Here is a 24,978-nt window from a genome sequence, read left to right as displayed (position 1 = left end):
GACTTTTGCCCATTCCAACAAGGTATCATGCCTATAATGGTTAATTCACACAATTAAAATTGGCAACACTCCTGTCACCAAAGTTTTATGTTTTATATTCCCATTCACTGCAGTGTCAGGCTGTTTTCCAAAGCTTCATCTTTCATCGCTTCTAAAGCAGGTTATTTGAAACAACCTACAGATGAAACATACTCTTTTCATGAACCAAAGTTTATAATCAGCAAATTTTGCTGAATAATGCTTTAAAAAGTTTCCAATTCTTCTACTTTCTATGACTTCTAACATTCATGTCTCCACTATATAATTGTGCAGTATGTCCTCCAAGCAATCTGGTTTTCTAATAAGTCGCCAGGTGTTGCCCTCCACAAGCACTTCAGCAGGCCTTAACTGTTACAAACACAAAGCAAAAGGAGACTCTGTATGCTGATATAGATGTAAGTTTGTGTCAGTGCTTGCATCTGGTTAGGCACAATTGAAACAAAAGTTCACTTGTAAAATATAAAATTAAAACAAGTAACAATCAACTAGCCCACAAATGGTAATAAACACAGTTATGGCCCTTACCCTGAGATTGTAGTTTGATGCCATGGAAGCACAGTATGCACCTGTGTCCCTCACTACAGCACAGGCACCTGGTGGTGGCACAGGTAACAGGCGATCCTACAAAGGACAAGTATAACGGCAGTTCTGGTCATCTTAGAGGATATTATCTTTTGCTTGTTGACCTTTTACGCTAATGATTAAGTAGAACCAAGATATGTTTTCACATGCACAAACAAACCCAAACAATTTTTTACCACCCAAAGCTTTATCATTTGCTCATCCTTTGGAAATCCATTTGAGGATAATCTTGGACACTTGTAGGCCTGATCTGTACACTAAGGTACACGGCAATGTCGACGATAATTTCTGCTATTGTATAAACTGACATGGTTGAGTCAACAGCCAACATCAATTAACCTGGAAGTGGTCTACCCTCAGCTTGTGATGAAGGTTAGATGCATGTATAATTCTCCAAATTTATCCATACAGGCCACAGGTAGACAAAGAGAAGCATACATATATATCCCATCATGTACTCATTTGTGTCCTGTCCTGATAACATATGACGACACAAGATGACTATCCACTCCTATATCCACTACCCATTATGAAAGTAGTGACGTCATGCTTGCTATATGATTATAAACATTCCTGAATGTACAAAAAGTTGAGAAAATAGAACACATGCTTAGCAATTACACAAAACAGTGATGGGATGAAAAAATGCAAACTCACTTTTCCCAAAAAATCAGTGCTTTCGCACACTGGTCCAACCACATCCACAACTTGAAGTTCCCCAAGTGTTTTGGTTGGAAAGCAACCCACAGGCTGAATATGCAGCATCGAGACTAGGAAGGACGCTGGAGCATGGAGCAGCCAGCTGGATGTGGTGATACGCTCCATAAAGACTGGGGCGGATAACTTCTGTCATGGCACCATCCACCACAACAAACCTATATTGATCTTTGTTTAAATTAGTAATTCCTCACACATTTATGCTACTATATCTCCATGGCATTTTAAAGAACAACTACAAAAGCCTCTATCTGCTTTCCTGCAAAGTTATTAGAAATTTTATTAGGCATCTCTTACCTTACTTAATTTGTCTAGCCTGTCTTACTTGCCTTAGAAAGCTGGTTATGCCTCAGCTAGCAATAAAGTAGTCACATTTTATTCTCACCTCACAATGCAGTTTTCTTACAGATCTATGCACTGATATCAAACTGCTCAAGATACATCATGTTAAAACTAAGATTCAAAGCTCACAACTTGAAAATTTAAGGTGACATGAAAATCTGCAAACATTCCATATTTTCTTCCATACCCCTAACTGTGTAGTGCACATTTTGTATGTATTCAATATGTACAATTAAATAAAAGGGATAATAAAAGAATTGATCATGAAATGATGTAACTCTACCATTTACCCCAAGAACTCATACCTTTTAGCCCCTGACATCTTGCACCCTAGAACAGAAGTCACAAGGGCCCCTGCATCACCTACAATAGAGCGGCCAGGTTCCACCATCACAGTGACATCATCATCTCGAGGACTTTGGAATAAACCTGCAATAGCCTCAGTAAGACTGGATGGTGAAGGTACACACTTCTGGAACATACAAAGCAGCACTTCTAAATAAATTAGTAATATATATATTCATGATTAAAACTCTATTTTAGATATGAGAAAGCATGACAGAATAAAAGATAGAGCAGAATGATGAAAGGGGTAGAGCAAGAAAGATAAAAAGAGTGCCACAGAAAATATGAAACTAAAGTGCACTTATTAACTGGTTTACCTGCTGGTAATATTGTGCACTTATTAATTAGTTTAAAGAATAATTTTTACTTTAATGAAGTTCATTTATTAACCAGTTTAACTATTGAACTATTAGAAATATTGTGCATCAAAACAATCTTTATATTGTTCATAATGCCTCAATACAAGAATGAAATAAAGAAGAAAACTTGTCAGATGATCTTTATAGTAAATATTTGCATACTTTGCTTCCAAAAATGGCTGAATAGTTTTCACATGCTTCATCTGTCATTCCCAAAAGACCTAGTTTTTCTGTCAGGTTCTTATCTAGCTCAGCACGTGTCACCCTATAACAAGAATTTTTTTTCATTTAATAGCATCACTGTGTGGTTTTCAGGCCAAACAGCTCCAAGTTCTTGCATGTGGTCTCGTTCAGTCACTCATTCAGCTTTCCTTTCATATGCCCATCAAAAATTACTTCATAAAGACAGCACTTCATAAAATTGAAACCCATTCATTCCATTAAATAAAAAAGTTATAAAATAAACCATGATAAGTTGTCATGAGCTAAGCATTCAAGAAAATGACAAATAATGGTAGAATTTAAAGAATGAGATAGATATCCATTTACTGACTTTTGTTTCTATAAATCTAGATCAGTTTTCCAAATGATTTGTGCACACTGGAGTAGCTTCTTATACTCTTATTATCTGGAATTCTCTAGACAACAATGTTCCATGTTGCTTCATGTCTGTCTTCACCATGAGCCTGTCCATAGGACTTGGATATGGCGCTATATAAATTCCTTGTGTTATTATTGTGGCCTAGTGAGTCTATTTCCTACCTGTGACAAATAGTGTACTGCTAAAAGAAGAAAATAAAACTGCAGCACTTGATTAAAATCATACTCAGAAGTTTTTCAATGTCTTAGCAGTAGATTTGTCAACAACACACAGGAGAAGTAAATCAATTTGGTCAACACCCAAAGAAGGCATGGTAAGCAGTTAACCCACATAGGTTCCAAGAAGCTGGGACGTTTGGGGCAGCTGATACATTACCTAGAGCCTTGATGAACAAATGCTGAATAGCAGCCTCAGATATCTTTTCTGCCAACCTGGTGCTGATAATTTCAGGCTGCCAGTCCACTAGAGATAGGAATGGCATTTGGATGAAACAGGTCTGTATGCTTGCAGCCAGAGAAAAACACCGTAAAGCTGGACTTCCAATTATTTCTCTGTTATGGTGCTTTGACTGGCAAGCAAGAATCAAAATGATAATACAGGACATAAGCTGGTTTGATCAACTCAGGAAGTGTCTTCAATCTATCATGAGAAAAGTGCATGAAATTGAGATCAAACCTTTCTTGACTGTAGCTGTCTATGCTGCTGACAACAGACTGCAGCAGTTCCTTCCTGTCTACATTCTCTTCTTCAGCAGCAGCTTTAATAAAGTGGTCACGGAGGTTGTCTAGGTCAGTTCTGAACTCCTTTTCTTCCAGTCGATAAGGTTTAGTTTCATCTCTCTGACAACAAACCATTTATTTATAACAGATAATTATGATAAATATCAATACCCATTTTAATTTAAAACAAAGTGTTTTATATGACATAGTGTTTAAATGTTAACTGAGTAGGTGTTACAAAATAGTAGCAAAGTTTTGTTGGAAGAAATATCATATGTAACTCTAGCTTTTATATGAATATCTAAACCAAGAATAAATATATAGGTATACTTGTATGTAGATCTGCATCTAATTACATAGGTATACACACCAATTAATGTATGCATCCTGGTGACTGATATTTAATATTTGTCTATGTCTTCTTAGATAAGCTGCAATCAAATTATTGTAAGAAACATAAACAGTTCAGCAAGAGTTAAAACCCAATAGAAGGTAGAGTTTTGAAAATCAGTGTGATGGAAATGCTAAATTATCTAGCACATAAATCTACTGCACCTGACATGTGTAGTCAATACCTAAGCCACCTCCAATATTAATGAGCCGAAGATCTTGCAAGCCTTGCCTTTTCAGCTCCTGCCGTTGTTCCAGCATCCTTGCTACACTCTCCCTGTTATGAAAATAAGTCCATCTGTTTTAACAGTAAACAATCAAAAAACCTTATGCTATACCAGTAAATCAGTTGCCTGTGATCATTTGGTCAGCAGGAATTTAGCATGAGTACTGCTTTGCATGACAGCTGGTCAGGTCAATAACTGACAGGTCATGCTAAAGCTGAAATATGCCTTGATATGATAAGATAGCATATGAGCTAGTAAAGACATTAACATCAGCTGTATATTGCAAAGTCATGATCTCTCACTCATGTCATGCCTCTGACAGTTACATAAGGTTGTTCATGAGAGAAAAAAAAAAAAGTTAAGAACAAAAATTTTTACAGTGTCATTTCTGCTCATGTGAAGCTTGACATTGTTGTGATAAAGTTGTTTCCCCTGCAGAAATCCACTAGGACAGTAAATGTTGCAAAATGTATACCTGAGCACATCAGAGTTAGTGATGGTGGACCCAAGGTGGCAATGCAGACCAACAACATGCACAGGACACTCATCTGATGACAGAATATGAAGGACACGATTCAACGCTATTGCATCAAGGCCGAACTTTGATCCCACCTTGCCTGTGCTTACATATTGATGCACCATCTGAAAAATAGATCATGTTTAATGCAACCTATGTACATATGGAAAAAGATAATTAAAAACGCAACATGTTTCAAAGTTTCCTAGCTTGAGACACACATGCATGCACATTCATGGTTGTATAAGCAAATCCATATTTTAAACACAAATGCAAACTCTTACATATGGACAAACATGTATTCATTCTCATGATGGAAAAACTACTCACAGGGTCAATATCTAGATTCAGCCTCAGCAGCACCCTGGCTTTCAGCCCAAGCTCCTGACAGACTTTTAGCAGCTGTTGCAAGTCAAATTCACTGTCCACATTGAGTAACACGCCTTCTTTTACGGCTTCAGTAACTTCCCATGCAGTCTTGCCTGACCCATTCAACAACATGCTGTCTGCACTGAAGCCTGCTGCCTTGGCTACCTTCAGCTCCATCCCACTCACCAGGGTCACACCACAGCCAAGAGACTGTAGGAGCGACAGAATCTGTGGACATGGAATCAATATTTTTGCTTCTATTATTATTATTCACATCAAGAATCTCCTCAAAGTTGCATGTGTATCCCATGTATTCTGGGTTGCCAACTATGATGGCAGCAAGAGGATGGAAAGAATATAATCAATAATTATAAACAAAGGTGCGAAGAAGGGGTATGATTTACAATTTTTTTAAATATATGCATTAAATTCTTTCACAATCAAATCTTCTGAAACTTATGAGGTTGTGGTTGTAGCAATGGTGGTGGTACTGGCAGGTGTTTATTTGATGCTGCACCCTCCACCCTTTGTGACCCATGTAGTAACCCAGTGAAAGCTGTCATAAATGATATCAATGTATTTGATCCCATAGAGCTTTGATGTTCTATATGGGCTAGATATTTGTTTCTTACATCAGGTGTGCATGTGAATGCATTTGCAAGAGATAGCAATGCAGGGGTACAGGCTGATATGGTAAATGATTTTCAGCTAAGATATATAAAAGGAACCCTCACTTGCATCACCCTTACGGACCATCTTTACCTGCAGGTTGTGGTTGGCTTTGACAGAGAAGTGGAGAACTGAAGGAACCGGCAGAAGGCGCAAAGCATCTCGGTAGGCATGCACGTTCTGCTCTATGCGTCGTCTGCTGTACACGAAGGCAGGCGACGACGGCCAAATGGCAGACGACCGAAGTTGTTGATGGAGTTGGGAGACAGGCAGGTCATCACAGTACAACCAGCCATCGCGGTCATGAAAGCCACATGGTGACTTGTCGGTCACACCCTCATTGTCTAGCGACATTCCTTATACAACTTCCAGATTCTTCTGCTCCGACCGGTGCATCTACTCCGTCTCCTTGTGATTTAAACACGGTGCATGGCTCCACCTGTTAATATCCTGATGGGCTCTTAACATTCAGCCTAACCTCTTCATGTAATCTTCCTGGAGAGACCGGCATGAAGTAATGAGGTCAACATGCACTGATGCAGCAACCCTGCACCTTGCACACACTGCCAACTGTTATGGTGCAGTAGTTATATGAAGTGATGGAGCTACAAGCTCGTGTACTAGTCCACAGTCCGGACTGAACAGCTTAGCATATAAATAAACAATATATCAAACTTTAATTGTGTTCACTGAGTAACTGAACTGTTGGCGCTGCTACTGACATCAACTATTCGTGAGGCACGAGATATAAATATAGAACTCTGGAAGCACGGACCATGTTACTTTTAAAAACATTACACGACGACGAATGGTATTTTTCTAAAATGATGATAAAGTCGATTACCGTAGGTCAGTAGATATAGATATAAGTGGGGGTGGTGTGGATGGTGGGACCCCACAACAAGGGGCCACCCGCCACCGTCACACCTACTAGGCTATTTTTAGCAATGCACGCAAACAGCGTCAACGGTGCACGTGCACTCTTTCAGGTGTTTTTGTGTGTGTTAACCCATTGCGATATCTCTGTCCTTATTTTTTGATGTTTTTTTTCTTTCTTACAGGCATTTCTTTATAGCGTGGTGTTATATATACCATTTGTAGATGTGTGTATATACACATAGACAGACCATTTCTTTTTGAAAAGCGATATACATGCGCTTGGTGTGGGACTCAGGCATCATTTTTCTGACAATAAAATCATGCTTGCAAATGTCTGCGGGCCAAATTATTAAACAAATCTACAGACTGCTCAAAGTTGCCGACAACACATCAACACCCCATCATCACAAAATACTGGCTTGATAGAAAATCATAAATACTGAGCTGATCTTGCCTTTATTGCACAGGTGTGGTAGCTGACGTTGCTTCAACTCTAATGTAAATAATAAAAAAATTGATCATACACGTCAAAAGTGACCAAAATAAAGTATGGATGTAGTACAGCTGTACCACCAATCACAATTATATGCCATTTAAGCTTTTTCAGTACATAACGTTTTATTTTACTACCCTGATGCTTTGAAAAAGATAAGCCTGCAACCTTCATAACATCAATAGCACCTTTAAAAGTGACTGGCTTTGACAACATGCAATAAAATGTCCACTGATAATTAGAGCACCAAATCACAACTTGACTGGTTCGCTGTAAATGGCTTAAAGCATTTAAGAACAATGTATACAATATAAATATTTTATACATGTTAAATAAACCTGGAGATCATGTGTCCTAGTTGTGCAACAACACAGTATGTTGACGTGTCTAAAGAATTGAAATTCCTGGTGGCTTTGTATCCCAAGAACTTTGGTATTTAAATTTTCATTAGAGATTCATTTTCATATAATCCATTAAACTGCAAAAACATGATTATCCTGACATCTGCTCATCCACACTACAGAAGCCATACAATAAGCAACACTTGAGCAGGAAAAAAAGTCTTGTTCATCTATTAATACACCATCTCGCCATTTCACCAGATTAACTATCAAGGTGATGCAGGTGACTGGCTATTGGACACTGCTGCAAGTGCAACACCCAGCGTCCAGCTAGTCTCTCCTCCATTTAACTGGTCCACCACCTGCATGCACACAGATACACAGTTATCAAAATGTGGAGAATGTAATGATCTTGCTACCCACTAGGTATCCTGATACATGCACAAGTTGTTACTATGCTGTCTTACTTGGTGACCTCCAGCATCAGTTTTACAGAAGGATTTTATAACAAGTGGGACCTTGTATGTAACAATTTTACAAATCTTCTATGCCACAGACAGTTTCCTTTAAACAGCATCATGCCAATATTCTACTCATCACCAGTATCACAAGGTTTACAATAAAATGCACATCGATGTTGTGTGGTGTCAATAGGTTTATGATCAAATGTGTGTCCCCATTCTTTACTGCCAGTGAAATCATAAAGGGTTATTTCAACAGTACACAATGTTGAATATGGGATTTTTATTTTTTGTTATTTAACCATTGTGTAAAATATGTCAGTTACATATCTGACAATGTGTCAGCTCTTGAAAGTGCCTTTCTTACATGTAATTCTTTGTCCCATAGCTTCAGACCTTCGTGCAGCATTAGAGCGATGTAGGTTAAATCCTGACATAAAAATGGGTTGCTCTGTTCTGGGGCTCCACACACTAAAACAGAGTGCACAGTGTAATTGTAGATTGTATGGTACAGGCACAACTGTGCGGTGCTTGCATTTTGAGAATGTACCTACTCATCTGTTAAAGCCTTTACATCACATACACCCAATCACCCCTACCCCAACACACACACAATCACTTGCTTAAAGTTGCTTAATGTAAAACAACTTAAAAAACTGATTAGTACATTAGGTAGGTTTGTTTAAATAACTATGCATGTTTAAATTAAATTTTAAAATATGTCTGTCAGTTAAACAAGAAAAATTTCTTTTTAAGGAAGACAGCCATCTACTGTGATTTAATCAATAATTTATCTAGGAATTGTGTTTTTAACAGATTGTTTTTTAGTAGCTAACTTCTTAAATAGTCTGGGATCAGTAGTTGAGCAGGACTTCCAACTGACCTCTTATACTTGCATCAAGGTAGTCTTGAGATGTCAGTATGACTTCATGTTGATCTTGTCCTGAAACAGAATGTTCATCTGGAGATATGACCAAGGACCTGAGGAAATTACTCTAAATATCCTACATGGAATATAAGGGCAATGAATGTACAGAGAATGGTCCATATAAAACCCCTAAAGCTGCAAGCCTTATTGCTGTATTTACCCAGGTCCCCCTAGTGGTCAGTCCCAGTGGATCAGCATACCTAGTGGCCAGCTGGTACCAGTCAAGGTACACATGAATGAATACAAAAAAATAAAAGGAGGAAATCCTGGTTCTGTAGAAATTTTTAAGTAAATGATATAAATAACAGATCTCACCTATTAAGCCTGCATCCCGTGCCACATCAAAGAAGAAGGCAAAAAGATAGATATCTTCTTTCATCAAAGATGGCTGTGGGGAAAAACCACTCCGCTTAACAAAGTCACCAACTTGTTCCCAACAGCCTTCTGGAACACTGGCATTTGGCCCTCTGCAAAGAAGACTGTCTGAAGAAAACTGGTGCAGAGTCTGCTGTCATAAAAGATTCATGGATAATCTAGATGGTTAAACAGATTGGGTAGATCAAGAACAATTTTTATGTGAAATTGGAAAGAAAAACCTGAAAAAGATCGTATCCGAAAACATAAAACCTATTTCAGGCAATGAAATGTTACTTTTCCCTTTTTCTTGATATTTTTTCTGTCAGTCTTCTATTAAGGAGATCATGCAAACCATCTCCCATAACATTTAAAACATGAAGTCACGGAGAAATACAGAGATAAATTACATTAGCATTTTAGTGCAGCCAGGCACCCACCTCACAGTGAACTCTGTTTCATCATCATAGACCAGCTTGCCTACATAGCCTGTTGGCAGACAATAGCTGAGGAGGCTTCCATCTGGCACTAAGGATAATGAAAATGTTGTGTACTATGTATAGTAAGATCTGTAAGATTAGATGGCATTCAAATTGTCAAAATTTATTTTTATTGTTGGATTTACAAAATTATTTTTAAAAAAAAACCACCACAAAAATATATCCTTAACTGGCATCTAAGATCCATCAGTTAAAAAAAAAGCACTTGTAAAATACAGCAACCTCAGTGATGAATAAACAAATACATGAAAGACTGAAGCATGCAATAAAATTGTAGCCTTGTTTGACAACTTTTATAAAAACAAACAACAATTATGTGGCCAAAAAGCCAACCCTGTCGTGCAGCTGTAAGACTTTGCAGGTAAAGTGAAATTGACTCATAAGAACCAAAAGGGGAAAATCTTGCACAGTGTGGCAAGTGATATGGGTCAAGTTTCATACTGATGATCCAAGAGTGAAACTAGATATTTTAAAACAATATTAAATCTAATGCTTACCAGCATGCAGCACTGCAATGCGAGCAGACTTCAGACCTTGACCAAGGTAACTGCAGCAATCAAGTGAAATGCCAACACAAGAATGTGAATGCTGATGCTCAGTTAACTTATTTGTAGAAAATAAATGTTCTAGTATGTTTACAGAACCTCATCTAAAAAAAATCTGCTGTTTATCAGTTTACTGCATTTTTTCCACAACAGAATAATATTATCCACATCATCAAACTTATTGTATGGAAAAAATTTTTAAAAAAGGGATTGGAGATTTTTTTTTTTATTTGTTAACAAAAGGGTTTACAGAAATGTCAAAGGTATGAAAGACGTAAAAATAAGGTAAAATGAACTTCCACCTGTGAGTGTAAAGGCTGTAGTCAAGATCAAAGATCTGAACCTGTTCCACATCTTTCAAAGATGAAAAATCCTGCAATGACATTGTTGCTTTCCAATCACCCTAAAACTCTTCAGATAAACTTTTAACTGCTTAAAAAAATGGGTGAAGGTTTTATAGTTTATGTACTTTTCTCTTTTAAGAATTTTACAACAATACCATAACATGTAGGGAAACTGAAAAAGGAAAACACAGATAAGTATAAAATGAAGGGAAAAGATGAGCATACTGAAACCGCAAACTATTTTGTGAAGGAGTGGAGAAATCTGAAAACACCAATACATTTCTCAGACTTGGTCGATGGATAGGCATCATGCAATAAGTGATCTTGCATTTGACTAAGCTTTCATCGTAGTGGCAAATCTCGTTACGTTCAGCTTGAAAAAAAAACCAACTGATCATGAATTATTAGGTCAGATGCTTAACTATATGGATACATGCATGAACAAAGGTCATTACTTGTCATACCCCTGGCTGAACTCTGTAAGTGACTTGTACTGATCCTCCACCACAATCAATGGCCGCTACAGTCTTCTTATTCTGCTGTAAGTTTCCTGTAAGACATGAAAGGCTAACAAAATCTAACAACAGACAGTCACAAATCATCAGGAGAGATGGAGACAAGGAGGAAGGTATGATGGATATGACAAATGGATGATGTCAATGATGATGTTTATTTGAAATAATCTAATAATAGCTCTACATTAATAAATATCAGAAATAGCTTACTTGCTATAAATATGAACTTGATTTGCAATGGAACTGATGCTTCTTGACAATGTTAAAAATAGCATGCACATATGGCAGCAAATATTATTCTTAGTAATAACTACTTTCCTGCATGTCTCAGACCGCTTACTGGGACAATAGTAATTATTTCAAAATTATGAATAATAACATGAACTAAATGTAGTATAACCAGTGTCTGATTAAATAATATCAAAAGCGTGACCATGTTCATCACAAGGGTCTAACAGTGACCAGTACAGTTAAGCTCTCACCAAGCAAGAAGTTGATTGTGATCCATCCAAACAAGCCTGTCAGAAAAAGTTAAAATAAATAAATAAACAGACTATGAAATACTGCTAGAAATCTGAACAGCCAAAATGCAAATGCTCAAATTAAAAATCTACTTTGATGTGAATTACTTCTAGTAAATGCCAAAAGAAACTCTGTTTTTTTCTTAATGTGCTAATTTTTAAAATAATGCCCCTAAGAATCTGGGCACTGCTAACACATACATGCTAGAAGGATCTGGTTTAACTGTAGAGTGTGCTAACAACACACACATTAAAGCATCAAGATGGGTTCTTCAGAGGCTGTAGCTGTACAGTGCTAAAAAAAAAATACACCAATAACAGCATATATGACCTTCAGGTATCATCCTCTTTATTTCTCAAACTACATCAGGAACACTGGATACACAAGTAAATGTCAATGAAATTTGGAAATAATTTTTGGTGTAAAAGGGGAAGAGACTTCACAGTAAATAATCCTACCTTCATCCACACCATTCATGACATTTACATCTAAAGGACTGAAGACAAAGTTGGTAGAGGAGATGAGCAGCTCTCGTACCTGTCAACAATAAATGGAGCTTAAATAAACAAAATTTACTTGAAAATATTACATTTCTGAGAGAGACAGAGAGCAATGTCAAAGCAATAAAACTGATTTAAACTGTTTTTCTTTTTTTTTTTTTTAGTGTCAAACTAAACACAGCTGTTACTGAAGTATAAAATTATTACATGCATTAAATTTAGACGTGTAAACATTATACCTACAGACTTCAAAAGGCTGTTTTGTGTTTCAGGTGCCAGAAGTCGTAATCCTGCTGTTGCTTTAAATATTAAGGGAGTGACCACATGCAGATCTCCTGGCACAACTTCCATTGCCACATCCACCAAACTCTGCAGTTGTACTGCCACAGCTCCTGGGTTATGTGCATAGTTCGATATTCCTGGTGATATCTTCTGAAACACTTCGCTGACCATTTCTACACCACCTCCTCCTATTAACAAATAACAGACAACACAAATAAAAAGGGAGTCTGCTTGCAAAATATCTTGATCACAGCATTGCTGAACATGAATTGTGAATAATTGGATCACTTTATAAACCAACAGATATGTGATTATGAACAGACACATATATTTCCATTAAAGCAACCAGAATAATTATGCAAGGCTTAATAAAAGCAAAAACAAAAATGAAAATACAAATACCATCCTTCGTGGGTGTGAAAAGGTAGACATGCAAACGTGTCCCTGTGCTACCTGCATCAAAAACCACAACATGCTGCACATTGTCATGCCACTCTAAGTGCTTTACAAGCTCCTTGTTGTGCCATGCCAGGTGTTTGGTGAACTCTAGGGGTTCCACAAATTTTTTTATTCCCTTCACCAACCATTCCGTTTTGAAAAAGGCTATCCAGTCTCCTCCCACTTCATGATGGATCAGCATAATAGGCAAGAGACTGACTGATGTGAAAAAAAGAACTTTAAAAGCAGCAGAGGAGAAATTCGGCTGCTTGTTTGTGTTTAGGCCAGACATTTTGGCTAATCCTGATGTAGATGTTCCACAGTCAGGACTGGATTTCTGCTGCACATTATTCTGTTTCTTCTGACACTGTGCATAGTCCGATGATGATGTAATCAACATCTGATCCTTTTTATGGAGTTTCTTAGACTTCATCAATCAACTTTGATATTCTGAAACACAACAATAAAATATACTTTATCAATAGTACACACATACACAAATCGTCAGAAACAAGTAAAATAACATGTAAATTAAGTATAACAATAAATAAGTATATGCTTTCTAAGAAACAACATAGTGATGATAATTGTCTCACTACTGAGGGTGAGTGAGGAAAAGAACTTGATTTTCGGGGATAACAATACTGAATGGGTCTTATTCTCCACCACAGCCCTAACCCTTAAAACATATATTCAACGAACGGGATATACAATGCATAAAACGATTGGAAATTTCGGCAAGCAATCCCTTTGAACAATGTTTTCATATGTTATTTTTCTGACAATATCCGTTTACGTCGAACTAAGCATTAGTTAAAGAATATTTAAAAAAATCAACTTTCTGTATGCTATTAGCCCATAGTCTCTATGTTTTGTAGGAACTTTTCTGTTCTTACGACATTTATCTGATAATTTTCGGCTAATTCAAACGACGAAGACACTTGTCGTAAAATAGTAGTAATCGGGGCGCTTAAATAACACTGTTCCGCTGCCGGTATAGTTCATAGCGCTTTATAAAAAATAGCTACGTTTGGACAAACTAAAACATTGGAAAAACATTTCTCTCCCTCCGCTACAGACACAAAATATAAACTCCTTAAAAATGTTGTCGTCTATGTGGTCTTATGAGGGGTACGGCGAAAGACAAACAGAAAAAAGGGTGTGTTTAAATAATGACAGAGTTGTATGATTTTAATGGTTTGAGTCCAAACCCTACATATGCAGAAAAGATATGAAGGTCTGCTGAAGGTCTGCAATGTTGACATAATCATGAGATGAACACCGGCAGACGTCGTACATGCAACTTCTAAGTTTCCGCTCTCAGCCCCTAATCTCGACAGCAGATTTTTACAAAATATTATTAGTTATTTTCATTTTGTATCTCTATTTCCTCTTATTTTATTCCAATCAGAGTTAATTTATGAAAAACTGAGAAAGTTGTAGCAATTTTAGCTGCTAACAAATGCTCCTCGCACTGCCATGGCGACGTGTATTCAATGATCGCCATCTTTATTTAGGCTTGCTTTGATTGCTCCATATAGTAGAGGTTCTACAACCACATTACGATTTCTGTTTTGTCTTATTTTGATTAATTATATCGAGTAATCAACATGCCGAAAAAAGGAAAGAAAGGAAAGAAGGGGAAGGGAAAGAAGGGGTAAGTAATATTTTCCAAATTGCATTGCGTGAAGCGATCGCGTTTGAGCTAATAGGTGACTGCGTGAGGAGATCGAGGGTGATCATATCCGCATTTCAGTCACAGTTTTACAGTTCGTTAAGTTCTATCGAGTTGTCTAGTAAGGAAAAATTAAAAAAGTATCGTACCAAACATATAAATATGAAATTAAGGGTGGTGCAAATGTGGGGAAAATGTCACGGGAGACAATTACGTTCACTACTCTGTGTGAGCACCGGGTCATGGGTAAGAGGCATCGAGGTGACGTCTATAGCATTTGACTTCCCAGTAGCAAGCGGCCTTTAGACGTTTAGAGGGTTGAAAGGGAGAAAACGGTCTTCAGCAAGTATTTAAGTCTCACTTCTTGCTTCGTGATTTATCAGTACGTCTCGGATGATTCTCTTGAGACGTACGTACTATATATACGTACTATATTTACTACTATATCAATTAAATGCATTTACCCACACAGAGGCAAACTCGATATGCTTCACAAGAGACCAGGGGCAGTGAGAAAAGAGGCTTAGTGATATAGACGTCACAATCGAGTACAAATAAGCACAGCATACATACATGAGTAAGGTGACCAGACGTTTCGGGGGCGAAAGCGGGACACGTGCCGATGATGGTGTCGTCACCGTCAAAGAACGCCGAAAAAAGTGATTTTTAAAGACAAGCGGGACATTTGATGGACTTGCCAGAAAGCCAGAAAGCGGGACTGTCCCGCCTAAAGCGGGACGTCTGGTCACCTTATACATGAGCATGCACGGTTAGCAATGTACAAGAACATGATCGACAAAACACAGAGATATAGGAGTGTGGAGAAGAAAGCTCTACACTCTACAGGATGGACGAGTTATAGTAGGTATTTCCGTTTTAAGTCCATATTGAAGAGACGGATATATTCCAAATACTGGGACTGAAGAAGGAGAAAAAGTGATGGCCGAATGTCTCCAGTCTGATATGTGGAATAGATCGAATGTAAAGGAGTGGACTAGACGACTGGTCACTTCATGCAGGACCTTGCGCATTAATATAGCCACTGTCTATCCATGTGCTTTTCCAGCAACCATAGTCAAGGGATCAATGACTCCGTGTGTGTGTGTGAATGAAAGAGAGATCGATAATGCAGTCAAAAGAGAAAGTAAGAAAGAAAATGATTGAGGTCATGCAGTGTCCTTATATCCATGTTCATTCTCATACCCATGCTAGTGGTTTTATATATTATATCCATGTATCAGATGTATGTTTGGTAACATTATTGCTGATGTTTAATTGCAGCAAAGGAAATGTTTCCAACTATAATAACAATTATACAGCTAAAGAGTAAGAAGAAAAGTGTAATAAAATACAGTTCATCATAGGTTATTATGTTTCCCTGTTATTTATTGTTGTTTAGTTCTTTGAATGTTATGGATTATTGGTGGGGTTTTTTTACTGGACGAATTTCCCAAAATTTGTTGTTGCATTTTCTTATTCAACATTATTTTAAATTACTCTAATATCTTTCCATAAGTTTGCAGAAGAATATCTGTATCATTAAGATAATATATTTTCTGAAATAGAGAAAAATTGTAATTATGTCATAATTAAAGTATTGAAAACTGTAATGTTAAAAAATTCAGAACTGAGGTGAATTTAACAAATTAGATTTTTTTTGGCACTGATTTTAAATTTATCCATATTAAGAAAACACAAGATCTATATAATTATATAACTGCTGAGCCATTTCACATTAAAAATTAATAGTTGAGAGTTTCTGAAATGAGGTGGGCACATAAATAAAGAGTTTTTCTTTGCTCCACAGAAAAAAGGGAGGAAAGAAGGGAGGAAAAAAGTCTGAATCTGTAGCAGCACTTGCTGCAGCAAATGCTAAAGTATGGGAGACTCGGCTGAGCATCATACAGCGATCAAAGCAGGAATACAGGTATTCACGAGACTAAGATGTGGTCCTATGTAAATTCATTTCAGCAGAATATGCTGATAAGTATTTCAAATGTTTACATTATTTTTCCACTTTCATATGCTTCCGTTGCACTTTTTGTTAACAGCACAGTGAGCTTGCTTCTCAGCAGAAAAATATGCTATATCATGTGCTTTATTATTATTATTGCTACCTGGATATTTAACTTAATTATGTATCGAAAGTATACATAAATAATATTGTTCCATTCTGTATGCTAAATATAACACAATGGGATATGTTCTTTACTAAATAAAAATGGTAGCAATCTTAACAAGTCAGAATCTTATTAAATGTATAAATGATGCTACAAAAAACATTTTTGAAGAATTTTGAAGCGTATCATTAAACAAAAATCTGTTATAGTTGTTTTTGTTTTTTTTATTTCATACTAAGGCAAGATAGTCCAGCTCTAGAAAAAGGTGCCATTTAGAGAGGAATAGTGAATGTCAGAGATGAGATTTGAATCCTCAATATATATTTCCTGTCCTATGAAAAGAATGGCTGCTGTGCTACTAGACCACTCTAGAATTAATATTTCTGTTAAAGCAGCACACATCAATGCACACACCACAGTAAGAGAATGAGAACTCACACTTTAATCTGGAATATGAGAAATAAAATTGATCTTCATGAGTACAATCATGTAAGATTTGACAATAATCACCACCATAGTGCATTACAGCACCAACAATAGCTGAGAGAAAGTTTTAGTGCAAATAATAGGAGAAGAATGAATGAAAATGGCAAGTTATTACATGTAGTATTTCTGAACTATCTGCAGTAGCTGGTTACATACAGCTTGAGGTCATTACTCTGTGCTTGTCTTCTTGTTTTATGCAGCACCACTGAGAGCAGCATTGACCCTCCCCTCCCACTTCCTTGTGCTTTGTCCCTGTTCCAGGGAGAATGCCAAGAAGCTGATGGTGGAGAATGAGGCACTGCAAAGTCAGATGCTGCAGACAGAGCGTGATACCATAGATGTTGTAACCTACTTCAAGAAACAGGACGCACAGAAAGACTTGCAGTTGCAGCAACTGGGTGACCAGATGCGGGACCTATAAGGAACATCGGCAGGAACAAGAGAAGCTGGTGGAAGACTTCAGCAAGCAGGTCAATTTGCTAGAAGAAAAGCTGGGCGAGAAGACACGAGAGGTGGAGCTCCTGCAAAGTGAACTAAAGCTAGTTAAAGAGTTTCGTCGCAAGAGAGGCCTTATGCAGAAGGAGCTTGATGAGGTGAGAGGTTGTACTAGGGGACCTAAGACGTTGTAGTGTGCTAGGGGAGATAAACATTTATTATCTATTGGGAAAGTAATGGGCTGTCATGTGCTAGCGGAGGTAAGAAACTGCAAGCTGTTAGGTGTAAGTACATTACCTTTATGGAAATCCTTTAATTTATAATTAGTCAATCAAAAAGACATTATTTAAGTAGAAAACTTAGTAAACATTATTTAAGCCGTCAGCTAAGTATGTGTCATTGAAGAAGTCCCTGGCACACCCATTATTTAAGCAATTAACTAATAGTACCGTGCATGTTTATTTTAAGTAGTGAGAGAAGACTGAGAAAAGAAGTAAAATGGAATAAGACAATAGCAGCTGTCACCTAAGAATGCATTATGTTTTCTTTTCACAGATTAAAGAGTTGATGCACAATACAAGTAGAGAACACAAAATTACTCTGACTCAAATGGAACAAGAAATTCTTTGAGGAAAAGGTAATTTTTGTGGTGTATTTTTTTTTCTCATGCTGAATGCAGAGTATTTAAAACATTATTTTCCTGCTGCCAAACATCCTTCTATTGGTAACATGAAACATTCCTCAGATTTTGTGAAAATCAGATCCAGTAAATGAAAAATGAAAATCATTGGCCTTGTGGAGTATTTGCTGTACAATCTAAGATTTTGCTTTCACTCTAATGATAAGATATTAACTGTTTAATTGTTATAATAACAACTGTCTTTGCACCTGCAATTCACAAAAAGCCGAAGAGATCTATTTTACAGCAGACAGCATAGGTTTTGTTGTAAGGTTAAGTGGTTGACAATATTAACAGATATCAACAAGTCTTCTTTAAGGATATGGTAAAAAAAAAATTCAATGATAATTATACATACTTACACAACAATCTCAGCTGTCTGAAATATTGCCATTTTTAGCAAAGTAATGGATTTATTTGGTATTTTTTTTAAATAACAGATGCATCTGCAGCAAGAAGCAAATCAGAAGATCGCAGAACTGGCAGAAAAGGCCCACACAGAAGCTATTGTGTAAGTGTTTAGACCAGTTTCCATTGTTTTCTATTTATTTTTCATAACCCAGAATCTTGGAACTCTCATTAATGCAAGTTTTGTGTGGATTGGTGGATTATATGTTGTTGGAGTTTCAAATGTTTAATGAGTCTTCAGTAAACAAGAAAGTGATGATAAAAGTTCAGAGATACATGAGCAAAACATTCTAAACAACAGAACTTCTTAACCACAGTAACCATGACTGGTTATGGATAATTTATATTCTGTCAGAAACTTGGATGAGACAACAAAGTCTGTGTACAAAGAGAATGTTCGTCTGACAGAAGCACTGAACTATCACATGAAAGAAGGTGATTTCCTGAAGAAAGAACGAGAACGCCTGACTAAAGAAACAGAAAAGCTTAAAGATGAGAAAGAAATCAAAGATCTGGTGGTGCAGGAAAAGATTGTCCAAAACAAGCAGCAGAAGGAGTTGATTAAAGAGGTTCATCCTTCACTTTTGTCTTATAGATTACATACATAACGGTTCACAACATACATGAAGTTTGCTGGCAGAAGTACACATCTTCTTTGCTACAACTGGTGGAAAACGTGACAAGCTAACTGATAATCAGATAGATGAAAGTAGTGTTTAAAATTTTATTGGAAAACATGATGTAAGAGTAGCAATGTAAATAAATGTTTTTCCCATTTTCTCATTAACTGCAAGAGTTTCCTTTCAGATTAAAAAAAAAATTGATTGGATTATCTGACTTTAATGGATAATGGAAAGATAACTGGACATTATAGAACAGATCTGCCGCAATTGTTGAAGTGTAAAGCAGTACAAGTAGGAAATGTTATTAAGGAAATAACATTAACTCAAGTTTAAATAAAGTCATGTTAAAGTTTACATGATCTTTTTTAATGTGATTTTTATCAGCTGCAAGAAAAAGTGCAGACCTTAGAAAAAGCACTCAGCCATGTTATCCAAGAGTTCGAGACAGAGAAGCAGCTGATCACGGTGAATGCTCGAACAGAGAGTGAAGCTGCTCGCATTGAATTGTCAAAACTGCAGCGGGTTATTGAAATGAAAACTAAGGAAATGAATAAAGTGAAACATTTGGCCAAAAACATCCTTGACCAGCGCACAGAGCTGGAGAGGTTCTTTCTTGAATCACTGGAACAGGTCAAACAGGAGATAATAGCTAATCAGTGAGTACCTTTTCTTTACACAAGACATTGTATTGAGCATCAAGGTTTCAAAAAAAAAAAAGATGAGGTGAGAAAAATTTGCATGAAAAAGAAAAGTTATTATAAGAACAAAATTGTAATCCATGTCTTCACATGTTACCCCATTTTAATAGGGTTTCCTTTTTGGTGGTGGGTAGGACAAATCATTTCAGAATATTTTGTATTTAGTGCTAAAGCTGTTTGCATATAAAGTCTTTTAAATAATGGTGAGACATGTTTTTTGTCATCTGCAGCAAGAAGATTGTGGTGAGGTCTTGGTTTCCTGTTCATGGCACCTCACTTTTGCACTTTCAGATTTGCAGTTTATAAGAGTACACCTACCACACCATCACTTGAGATGTTGTTTTGCAGTTCTAGCCTCTTTTTCGTTTTCTTTTTTTTTTTTTTAAAGAGAGGAAAGGGACATGATAAAACTAGGAAACATTTTAACATGATACAACAGTTTCCTTTTTGTACACACATAAAGATGTTTTCGTGAAAGAAAATGGGTGTATTTGAGGATGTCACTATTATTGTAAATGCATGTATTAGGATATTATGTAAAATTATGCCCTGCATGTTTATGGATAAATATATAAATGTGCTAAACAGCATTCCATACAGCCTTTCTTTAAAAAAACACTTGTAAAAGTGAAGTACTTATATGGTTGAGATTAGATTGGAGTCCTTGCAACAAGAACATAACCATAAGAACCATACCTTCTTTCACATTTCTTTCCTTGGGATTTGAGTAAAGTATCCAGTCATTTTTCACTGGAGTACTTATCTTTAAATTCATGTTCCATGATTTTGAAATATAATGCTAGCAGTGAAAGATTACCCTGCTATATACAGAACACAATATCGACGAGATGCTCAAGCAGCCTATCAGCAAAAAATGATGGCTGCACATGCAGGAAGAGGAGAGTACCCAAAGATTCGAACATTTGGAAACACTGAGACCAGCACCAACAGTGTCTTCAAGGACATGGAGGCAGCTGAGAGACTGTGAGCCTTGTATTTCATGTATTTATGTAATATGTGCTGCAAAATCTCTGTGTATGTGTATATATGCTTTATGTGCATATTGTTTTATATGTGTTTATGGAAAGAAATCTTATTTTGTGACGTGAAATAACTGTTTTTCTTACTTGTGATGCTAACGATCATGACCCATTGTGCATGGTACCTGTGACTCATTTTGTCAAAACATAATAGTACAATACAATGCCTCCAGTTATGGTGTGTTTGCACACATGCATGTTTGTAGTAAAAACAGTTTCATATGGATTGCTTTCTGCTGCTTTCCCAATGTTCACCAGCATGTAAAAAGCTTAAATGGCTTTATACTTTGTGTCTGTGAGCAAAGTGCTGTTTGTTAAAACTTGTTGATATAACTTTCTTAATGTAACGATTACTGATCTAGATTTTTAAAATGTACAGTGGAACCTCGGTTAACGAACTTAATCCGTTCTGGAAAGCTGTTCGTTAACCGAAATGTTCGTTATCCGAAACAATTTTTTCCATAAGAAATAAAGGAAATAGATTTAATTGGTTCCCAGCCCCTGTTGACTCGCTATTTGAAAGTTACAGGCTGTATATATATATAGGTATTTGTTTAATGAGAACAGTTATAATGCAATATAAATGGAGTTAAATAAACATAAAACATTAACGAAAGCATTTAAACATCAGAAAACTTGCCGTTTTGACGGCGTGGTTGGAAACAGGTGTGGGAGGAAGGGGTGGAATTACTGCTTGAATCCCCTCTCCATGAGCACACGTGACATTATAAAATCGGGGGAGACTTCCCTTTTCTGTAGCTTTGAGGTTGAAGAAAAAAACTTGTCCAGTGTCTGCTTCTTCTGCCTTTTTTTGTAAAACTCTTCGGTAATACGACATCACATATCCGACAGACGCATGCCGCCTTCATACTTTGAAATCATTTCCTTTTCAATTCATTGTTGGCCGCGTCCTTGTCATTACCTCACTACTATTAATTGCTCTTAATCTTCTTTGGAGCCATGATTGAGGATTATCTTATTAAAATAAAGCACAACATCACTAAATAAGAAGGATGCGCCACAGGTAAGGAACGACTGATCGTAACTGTCTCGAGCGCGAATGATTACATGCTGGTCGGTCACGTGTGGTTCACTGTTCGTTATCCGAAATTTGTTCGCTATCGGAGACAAATTTTTAACGAAATTTTTGTTCGTTATCCGAAATTTTGTTCGCTATCCGAGACAAATTTTTAGCGAAATTTTTGTTCGTTAACCGAAAAATTCGCTATCCGAGGCGTTCGCTAACCGAGGTTCCACTGTAACTCCCTTTTATGAGTAATATTAAGTTATGTGGTTACAAATTTGATCATTGTCTATGAGCAGAAGTTTGCCTTTGTAGATGCATTTTCCTCTCCAAACCATGTTTTCTAATCCATCAAAGAAGTTTTTACAAATTCAGAAGTCCATAATAAGTTTTGCAGCTTTTATCTGCAAGAAAAGTTGTATCTTTGCTAATATGACTTAGCATTTCTGTGGGACCTTGATGATAGCATTAATATCCTTCACCTTGTTTATTGTTTTTTTTCTAAAACTAACCTGGTTTGAATCTTTTATGCTACTGGAATCAGGAGGAAATTGAAGTAAGTAGGCCTAAGAATATTTTAATGTTTTATAATGTGAATAATAACCGTGCATATATTTCATACTGGTTTTACACAAATCTTCCATTTAAAAAATGTCCACATACACTCATATAACTTAGCAAATATGTGTTGCAAGCAACCAGTTTTAGTGATAACTGTCTACACAAGTAGGGTGCCTATGGCTGGAAAGCTCTTGCCCATGCCCAACAAGCAGCTGCATAGCAGAAATAGATTATATCAGGAAAGGAATGAGTAGGGATTCATCTTCCACATTCCATGCTGTAGACACAGTGAACCACTTATGTTCACTGTTTTTATATTTGTTTTTAAAAGATTAGTTTTATAGTGAGAAAAAATAAATTTATTTATGATGTTTGAGCAAACAATAAACATTTAGAATATAAATTTAAGAACCAGTAAGTTGTTTTAAGGAGCTGTGTGAGTAGTTAATATATGGTAGTCATTATGGAAAATGTTCGGCATGGTCTAATGTCTGCTGTTTTTCGGTCCCTATAAATTTGTTAATAAAAAAGTAAACCTTTTTCAGATATGGACTGACAGGTAAAGTTGATGTTGGTGACCTCACCTGGGAGCAGAAAGAAAAGGTTCTGCGCTATCTGTTTGCTCGCATGAATGGAATGCAGCAGAGTTCAGCCTCTTTTCCCAAACAGCCTATTTTGCCAGCCATTGGAAACAGCAATCAATCAGCCCTCAAACCTACTGAGTAAGGGTATTGTTTGTTATAAGCAGTTCATATAAACAAAGCATGTCATAGGCAAATCAGTCCAGAGTAACCAGCATGACTTCATGCTCTCTCAACCCACCTTAAGAGCTATATATGGCTGTACTGTCATGAGTCACAATGGTGGTAGCTCTTCTCCCAACATCAGCAGCAGCAGAATCTCTTACTTTGTTCATCGTAAAAACTACATTAATAGGGAATAATGTGCCAAAAAGTGTAGGCAGTAAGTGCAGGAATCTTCTGGGATATTTGATTAATGGCAAGGGGTACTAGAATCTTGTGGGATACTAGGTTATTAGTTTTGATGGCAGGCAGTGCTTTTAATGCCAAGAGATTGTGTACTGGCAATCATCATCAGTAGCAATCATTTTGGTTGTTGTTCGAAAGTCATGGTTATTAATATTTTTATGCATTCACATTTTCAGGGAGACAGATGAAGACACAGACAAGACATTTATAACACAGGTAAACATGGACTTTAAGGCAGTGGAGGCTCTTCAGTCAGTAATTGTGAACCTAGGACAGGCTCCTCAATCAGCTGTGAAGGTGCAGGAAGCTCATGTGTGAAGTGCATACAGCCCAAGCCTACTGTGGGCATGGAGAATGGTTTGCAATGTACACACTGGCTATTAAAATGATTTGACACTATACAAACTCAAAAAAAGTCCTGAAAATTAGTTTTAAAAATTATAATTTTCATCTGAAATCATTTTCTCTAAACAGGCAGCTATAAAAGTTCAGATTTTGTGGCAACTGTTTGTCCTGGCTGGTCTATGCCAACACATGAATTAAACAACAAAAGACCAGAAATTTAAAATTCCACTTCTACAAGTTAACACCTGTCTGGTGCATTTTGGCCAAGTGTACTCCCTTACAAACACTTAAAAGCTAAACTGTGATACATTTTACAGAAATAATCTATTTCTTAGACGAAACTTATTTTCCACTCCTGTCATTTTGATTTACTGCGCTCCTAATGGCTTCTCCATCTCTTCCACCCACCCTCCCTCTTCAACTTCAGGTTTTTTAGCAGTCTCTGTGCCCTGCTTCAATCTCGTTTTTCTTCCTTACTGTATGCATCTCATGAGCATGCACACCCTACCACCATTCACTTTTGTGTAGAGGGAAAGTCAATGACAGAAAAAGAGTGTCCAAACGTGTGTGTGTGACACGAACTAGTTTGAGTACAGGATTTTTTGTGTGATGTGCATGCATCCATAAAATTATAATTATGAACTGTAGGTATCACCAATTAAACTTATGTCAAAGCTCGTTTTAGCGACCTGTCTACAAAAAAATTTAATTTTTTTGCAACTGAGGACTGCATTTTTTTCAGCAATGTGGTCTAGGATTTTGGTTCTTCCTGTAGTAAACAAATGTTGTCATATCTTGTATTCACTTAGTGCTATTTCAGTCAGCATTCTCTGTGCCAATTTTTTTCCTGATAATAAAGATATCTCCGAATGATAAGGAAATTTTATGTACAAATGTTGAGCTATGGTCAACTTACT

General features: G+C 36.8%; 3 protein-coding genes across 6 annotated transcripts; 1 reads left to right on the top strand and 2 right to left on the bottom strand.

The window, feature by feature from the left end:
- On the bottom strand, positions 1-6,718 carry LOC112570779 (diaminopimelate decarboxylase 1, chloroplastic-like). 2 transcript variants are annotated; one of them, XM_025249399.1, is made up of 11 exons: positions 5,970-6,718; positions 5,169-5,435; positions 4,797-4,963; positions 4,260-4,392; positions 3,661-3,824; positions 2,547-2,649; positions 1,986-2,152; positions 1,369-1,496; positions 1,279-1,328; positions 565-660; positions 1-387 (listed from the first exon to the last, which is right to left on the bottom strand). In XM_025249399.1, the coding sequence occupies exons 1-11, from the start codon at positions 6,228-6,230 to the stop codon at positions 286-288; spliced, it is 1,638 nt and encodes a 545-aa protein (XP_025105184.1). In that variant the 5' UTR covers positions 6,231-6,718; the 3' UTR covers positions 1-285. The 2 variants fall into 2 exon arrangements, 1 of the variants encoding a protein (XP_025105184.1); XR_003100701.1 differs by having other exon boundaries at positions 1,279-1,496; positions 4,260-4,371; positions 5,970-6,695.
- A 474-nt stretch (positions 6,719-7,192) lies between these two features.
- On the bottom strand, positions 7,193-14,326 carry LOC112570778 (ectonucleoside triphosphate diphosphohydrolase 5-like). 3 transcript variants are annotated; one of them, XM_025249398.1, is made up of 13 exons: positions 14,195-14,326; positions 12,943-13,428; positions 12,502-12,728; positions 12,217-12,295; positions 11,719-11,754; positions 11,186-11,271; positions 10,680-10,750; positions 10,330-10,379; positions 9,773-9,860; positions 9,294-9,445; positions 8,934-8,993; positions 8,418-8,521; positions 7,193-7,951 (listed from the first exon to the last, which is right to left on the bottom strand). In XM_025249398.1, the coding sequence occupies exons 2-13, from the start codon at positions 13,409-13,411 to the stop codon at positions 7,859-7,861; spliced, it is 1,515 nt and encodes a 504-aa protein (XP_025105183.1). In that variant the 5' UTR covers positions 13,412-13,428; positions 14,195-14,326; the 3' UTR covers positions 7,193-7,858. The 3 variants fall into 3 exon arrangements, 1 of the variants encoding a protein (XP_025105183.1); XR_003100699.1 differs by lacking the exon at positions 7,193-7,951 and having other exon boundaries at positions 8,440-8,521; positions 9,294-9,486; XR_003100700.1 differs by lacking the exon at positions 7,193-7,951 and having other exon boundaries at positions 8,440-8,521; positions 9,294-9,483.
- Positions 14,327-14,465: 139 nt separating this feature from the next.
- LOC112569858 (basal body-orientation factor 1-like) lies at positions 14,466-24,938 on the top strand. The gene is given in 14 exon segments (XM_025247887.1): positions 14,466-14,635; positions 15,935-15,979; positions 16,461-16,580; positions 17,521-17,676; positions 17,678-17,852; positions 18,250-18,312; positions 18,314-18,331; positions 18,814-18,884; positions 19,137-19,350; positions 19,789-20,060; positions 20,934-21,086; positions 22,711-22,722; positions 23,273-23,449; positions 23,893-24,938. Coding segments are annotated over 14 exon segments (1,665 nt in total). The 5' UTR covers positions 14,466-14,588; the 3' UTR covers positions 24,035-24,938.
- The last annotated feature ends 40 nt before the right edge of the window (positions 24,939-24,978 follow it).

The sequence above is a fragment of the Pomacea canaliculata genome, linkage group LG8, assembly GCF_003073045.1.
Source record: "Pomacea canaliculata isolate SZHN2017 linkage group LG8, ASM307304v1, whole genome shotgun sequence".
In the NCBI taxonomy this organism is placed as follows: Eukaryota; Metazoa; Mollusca; class Gastropoda; order Architaenioglossa; family Ampullariidae; genus Pomacea; species Pomacea canaliculata.
The sequence above is the reverse complement of the archived record's forward strand: the minus strand, read 5'-3'. Positions and strand labels throughout refer to the sequence as shown.